Here is a 6,031-nt window from a genome sequence, read left to right as displayed (position 1 = left end):
TTTAGGCGCTTGCGATTCAGCACTGCAGGCCAACGTCAACAACCCGGCTTTATTTTACTTGCAGCTCTCCTGCATCAGCTGACGTACTTAAACGCTCGGTTCTCGTCAGCCCGACCGCTGCAAGACGGAAACGGAGTGAACAGAAAGTGTCAGCAAGTGCCATGGACGAGGATTTGTGGGCAGTCTGTACCCTGCACTACACGCTAACGGACTAATTAAGGCACGGATCTTTATGCAGGAGGTTCCCGCGCCCTGTGCGTAGCCTCATCTGCTCTCGTCTGGCTTGAGGTGCTGCTGCCTGGGCTACTGCTTCAGCACCTGCATTAGCCAGGCGTGGCCATGCCGACTGCCAGCTGAGCAGCAGCTCCCGCCTCCTCAGAGCGGCCCCTGCAACAGGCATCGAGACTGGTGGGATGTCAACTGATCGTCATTAGTATTAAAACAGGAGAGGGGTCACTAGGAAGGTGGATTTGAGGCTCGCTGTACCGCAGAGATCGTAGAAATGGTACCCTTCAGCTAACGTGGCCCCCTTGGCAGGTTTTCATTGGCCCGCCAATGAGAAAGGATTAAGGGGAATGGTTTTTTGGCCCACTCTTGCATGTTCCTAAGGAGCTCCTGTTCTTGTTGATCTGTGTAAGTGCTGGCTGTGGGTTTTCAGGTTCCACTCCGGATGGCTTTGCTGGAAGGGAGCATACACACACAGCAGAAATCTCTCCCTCAGTCCTGGGTGGAAAAGCACCACGGTAAGGGGACACGGATCCGCCAACAGTCAGTCCTTTTCCCTCTTGTGCAGCGGGATGACAAACACAGAGATGTCATCGTAGGATGCCTCGCGGCTGTCGTCCAGCATCCACTGGTGGCCTCTCTTCTTTCCCCTCGCTCTGCACACCAAGCACTTGGCCAGTTCGGAAAACCTGGGGGTGACAAAAGGACAGGTTTGGGTTCAGGTGGCACTGTTCCCTTAGGAACAGCACTGAGCTGTGGCTTTCTGCTGTCAAAGCAGCAGGGTTTTAAGACACCAGCTTTATCACTGTTTCTTCAGGGTGGGGAAAGAATAGGAGGCAGTTTCTGGAGTGACAGAAGAGTGCTTGGTCATGCTGGAGCTGACCCAGAAGCGGAGTGATCTCAGCCTGCTTTTGATCCGACATCGTCCTTTGGAAGGGAAAACAATGGTAAAGCTAGTATTACCTGTGAGGATCTGTCCTGTTTTCTGCGAGGAAGCTCCTGACCATGTGGGCCACCTCTCCGTTGCACAGAACATCCCAAAGGCCATCAGTTGCCATGATGAGGACGTCGTCTTCCTTAACGTCATGCAGAGCAAAGTCAAATACGTTCACCTGCAAAGCACAGGAGTGAGTCAGTGACAACTGCTGCCGGGTACCGGGGGGTCAGGGAGGTGACTGTCCCTCCGAGAGGTGACATTGGGACCAGGGTGCTTTGGCTCTTTTAGGTGCCCTTGCTGCTGTTTCTAGATTCCTCTGTCTTGGGGTTTCTGTGGGCAGCATGCAGAGATGGGGGATGGAAAAGGGACAAGGCTAAGACCTGCCAGGTCTGTAAAAGGTGGGTGCTACAGAGGAGGAGCAGCATGTTTAATTCCATCCTGCAAGTCCCACGTGTCGCCACTGACCTTGGGAATGCAGGAGAGGAAAGGTTTGACGTCGATGTTGGTGTCGATGACTTTGAGCTGATGATCCCCCAGACCTCGAGAGACAGCCAGAGTCCCCAGCAAGCGAGCCTGGCCCCAAAGAAAGCACGACAACATTGAAAAAGGAGAATGCGGCACCCTTAAAGGCTGACGCGTGGCTTGTCCTGACTGATCTGTGTGTTGCCTTTAGGACCCTTCTCTAAGCGTTGCCCAGAACAGCCCCTGGAGACCTGAGATGGAAGAGAGATCAGAAGTGATGGCCTGACAGGAGCGTGGAGACAGCCCGTGCATGGATGGCTCCGGCGTGCTCCGCAGTTCGTGCGTGTCCTCTAGGTAACGCCACAGAGCTCGGGAGGCCCGGGGTGGCACCTGCCCTTGATTTGGGGTGGTGAGGAAGAAAACTGGGTGGTTTGGGGGAAAGGTTCCTTTCCCCTGGCAAAGGAGGTTCTGCACTGACCCCTTGCGAAGGGGCTGGTATGTGGGGCTGTGCCGGGGGAGGTAACGGGGCTTTCTGCTCGACCCCAGCAGGCAGGCGCTGGATGTGTGCAGTCATTGCTCCTCCCTGCCTCCCTTCCCTTGCCAGGCTCCTTTTCGCAGGATCTCCTCGAGGGTTTGTGGGAAAGGTGCTAGTTAGAGCTGGCAGAGACAGCCCAAAGTGGGTCTGATAAGCTCCCCTCTGAAATGAGTTCTTGTGTGCAGGGCAGATGAGGCAAGGGGCAGGCTGGCTCAGGGCTGCTGCCTGCTCTGCCTGCAGGTACTCGGGAGGGCGCAGGCTCTCTGCTCCAGAGGGCTCTGGTTCACACTAACCAGGCAGCATAGTGCCAGCGAAGGGACCTGCTGCATCGGGGCTGCAGGGCTGTGCCACGCTGGAGAGCCCCAGAGCCCCGGGCTCTCTGCAGCCCCAGTCTGCTGCCATGCCCCGGAGCGCGACTGTGAGTGACGGGGATGCTGAGGACCCCCAGCAGACCTGCCTCTGCTTTCCCTGTGTGTAAAGCACTAAGCTACCTGCTTCCCGTGACCGTGGACAAGAGGATACTTGAGGTCGGCTTTCTCCACTGTCTTGTATCCCCTAGAAAAGAGAATTCACCGTAGATGTGGGATGTGTCCGACGACGGTACGACCCAGCCAGAGCATTTTGATGTGATTCGACCCCTGAGGTGCCCCGTGCAAGGGCAGCTGACTGAGGAAGGGGCAAGGGGACTTGCTGAAGCAGATGACCCCTTGCTGAATACCCAGGTGGTTTTCCCTCTCCTCTTCCTCCCCAGCTTGTACCTGCATCAGGCTGGGACTCCCCACCTGCCCCCAGTCCCACCATGCAGGATCTCGGGACCATCTCAACTGTTCCCCAACAGGGCCCCCATCCTTCAGTCACTGGGGAGTCTGCTTACAGCATCCTACGCTTGGTCTGGTGCAGCTCTGCATGGCCGAGCCCGCTGCTTTCACCCGTGGGACACGGCCCTTCTCCCCCGCCTCCCCATCGCTACGAGCAGGTAAAGCTGCCCTGTGCCACAGCCCTACCCTCAGGCAGTGAGGACTCACCAGCCCTCCATGAAGTAATCCCTGTACAGGACCTTCTGGCCCACGTCATCTCCCTTCAACCTCCGTGGAAACTCGAAGCGTGTGAACTCGCCATCCAGCAGCTTGGGGAAAAGAAAAGCCTGGAGGAGGGAACAAAGGTGTGAGTTTGGACAGGTTCTGCTCCAGTGGAGTAGGGCACAAAACTGCTTCTGTCTTGGGACCGGCACTCCCAGCAGCAGAACGGAGAACGCACATCCTGAGGAGGACGTGAGCATCTCCCATGCCGAAGGCTGCCGGTTGAATCTTGCCGCCAGCTCTCCTTGGCTAGTGCCAGATGACGCTCTGGCCAGGCAGTGGCCTTTGAGGAAAGCTGGTGGTCCTCTGTCTCTGATCCAGTGGGACGCTCGCAGCTGGACTGTCTGACGTGCGGCAGGGGTCACTCACCAAGTGCTGGATTCGCTGCCTCTCCGTCTGGGGGGTGAACTCGCAGCTCATGGGCACAACGCTGTCCTTCAAGACAAGAATCGCCCTACGAGGGGGAAGAGGCAAAGAGCTGAGCTGTGTCTGTCGCTGCAACCCCCCCTCTTACTGAGGGTAGCCCCAGCGTCAGCCAGGTGTGGGACCGGCAACGCCAGAGATCAGCTCTGCACCCAGAAATGTTTAAAAATGCGGGGAATTTTAAATAACTCCGTTGCAATTGCCCTGTTGCAGCAGAGAACTGCATTTGCCTGGTTTGCCAACGGTAAACCGCTGGAGGAATGGTGGGACAAGGCCAGATGAGCAATCTCTTTAGGATATCCTGAAATCCCCTTCCACTTTCACACACCAGCCAGGCCGAGCTTACTGCTGCACTACCACCCCAGCGCTGCCCCGTCCCTCGGAATCCCAACACCCCTCCAGGAGGCATGACAGCACCCATCCTTCCAACAGGTCCTGTGGCAGGCAGGAAGGAAATGGCCAGGCTGCGTATTTACCTTCTGTAGGATTAAGTAAGATGCTGGAAACCTTGCTATCTCCCAGCCCTCATCCCCCCTTTATCATGGCTCACCGGCTGTCCCCGGCGTTAGCCACATACAGCTTTCCCTGGAAATACAGGGCAGCCAGGGCAGTGCAGCCTCCTGTCTGGTTCGTAGCTTCCATCTCCTGGCCGATGACTTCATCCTGTTGGTTTAAACAAGTTCAGAGAGAGAGACATGAGCTGGGCTGCTGCTTTCTGCAGCTGCCTTGTGCCTCCCAGCTGAAATCCAGAACCAAAACCGACTGCAGATGGGCCACGGGAAACCAGCGCGGCAAAGACAACGCTGCTTCTGTACAGGCTGTTGGCACCAGACTAAGGCCCGCTTGAGGCGTGCGACGGGGAGATCTCAAACTTGCACGAGCGTGACCACAGCCACCATCTAGTCCTGAAGAAACGTATCCCCCTGGTGCAGTTTAGCAGAGACGCCCTGGGTCAGCACCGCCGACGGGCAGCAGATCTGAGGCGGCTCCCAGGGACCTGACCCACTACCACCTCGGCAGGCTTCGGGGTTCAGCTGCGTGGTCCTGCCCGCTCGACGAGCTGCACAACTGCAGCCCTTGCCCGCAGTGGGGAGGGACAGACTGCCTGCACAGGGTACTCACACATTCCTGGAAGGCGTTCTCCAGGGCTCCCACCACCAGGTCTTCTGCATGGATGTGCTTCTCCTCCACAAACTGGGGGTCGCTGTCACAAACGCAGCGTCCGCTGAGGTGCATGGGGGGACGGGCCTCTGCGATGCCTCCCACAACCTCCTCCAGCTTCTGCTTGATGCAGTAGTGCAAATAATTGGAGGCGATGATGGCAGCTTCTGGGCCACCGTGGCCATCGAACAGTGCCCAGTAGTAACCAGTCAGAAACTGCAGTGAGGAAGGGGAGGAAGACACGGGCTGGAGAGGTCGTACAGATGGCAAGCGCACAGCCAGGACATCGCTGTGTGTGTTCTGCCTGGCTTTTTCACCCCAGCTCCCCTTCCCTTCCGCCAGTTAATCTCCTGCGCAGCTCAAACTCACGCCATGCCCCTCTGCTGCTCTGCCAGACCTGTCACTTGAGTTCGGACAGCTGGATTTGCAGCCACCCACCCTCACACGATGTTCCTCTGTGTTTTAGGGAAGATGGAGTCATTTTACAAGAGGCAGAGCTGCTCCCAGGCGAGAGCATCCTGTGCCTGGTTTGCGCTGCTGTCCCTGAGTGATGATGACACACACCAGCCCTTGAAAGCAGCGCGAGGACAATAAAGGAAAGGTGAGGGCACCAAGTCAAGGGCTTGGATGACCTCAAATGTCACAAGTCATGGGCCATGGAAGTAGAAATGGCACGTATGGGCAGAGCTGGGTGTTTGCTGGCCGGACACAGGGTGCGTGGGTCCCCTAAATGTGTCCAAGGAAGGGTTTCCGTGGGTGGGCATGTAGGACTGATGGGGCAACCCTGTGTTTCCTGTCCCTGGGCCCCTGAGCATGGACTAGGGCTGGCAGCAGGGTAAGCACAGCCTGCCTGGAGGCTATACCTGCATGGAGCACAGGATCAGCCATTCCTCATCCTCCTCCAGGCCTGGCTCTCTCCTCCGGATGGAGATCTGACAGCAGGCCGCCTGGTCCTCGTTGAACTCCGACTTCTCGGCGTTGATAACCCTGGGGGTGCCAACGCTGCAGTTAAGGCGTGTGGACGCACTGCACCTCGCCTGCTCCCAGCTGGGCTGGGTGCTCCGTAGCCACGGTGAACGGCTGCATCCTGCCCCTTCCTGCCAGCCCCACGCTCGCTGCTCCCTCTCCAGACTCGAGGATCTCTTTGCTGGGGGCCTCAATAACAAATCCTTTATGTCCAGTGGGGAAGAGCTTGGCCAGGGACACAGG

At 57.5% G+C, this 6,031-nt stretch overlaps 1 protein-coding gene across 1 annotated transcript; it reads right to left on the bottom strand.

Annotated features, from left to right (window-relative positions):
- Positions 1–769: 769 nt before the first annotated feature.
- Positions 770–5,809, bottom strand: PPM1M (protein phosphatase, Mg2+/Mn2+ dependent, 1M; the record flags this gene model as incomplete). The annotated part of the gene is made up of 9 exons (XM_010151256.1): positions 770–914; positions 1,189–1,337; positions 1,628–1,735; positions 2,651–2,714; positions 3,185–3,303; positions 3,608–3,692; positions 4,212–4,324; positions 4,784–5,038; positions 5,686–5,809. Coding segments are annotated over 9 exons (1,162 nt in total), but the record flags the coding sequence as incomplete, so codon positions are not given.
- Positions 5,810–6,031: the final 222 nt, after the last annotated feature.

The sequence above is a fragment of the Eurypyga helias genome, unplaced genomic scaffold (genome assembly GCF_000690775.1).
Source record: "Eurypyga helias isolate BGI_N326 unplaced genomic scaffold, ASM69077v1 scaffold40524, whole genome shotgun sequence".
Taxonomy (NCBI): Eukaryota; Metazoa; Chordata; class Aves; order Eurypygiformes; family Eurypygidae; genus Eurypyga; species Eurypyga helias.
The sequence above is the reverse complement of the archived record's forward strand: the minus strand, read 5'-3'. Positions and strand labels throughout refer to the sequence as shown.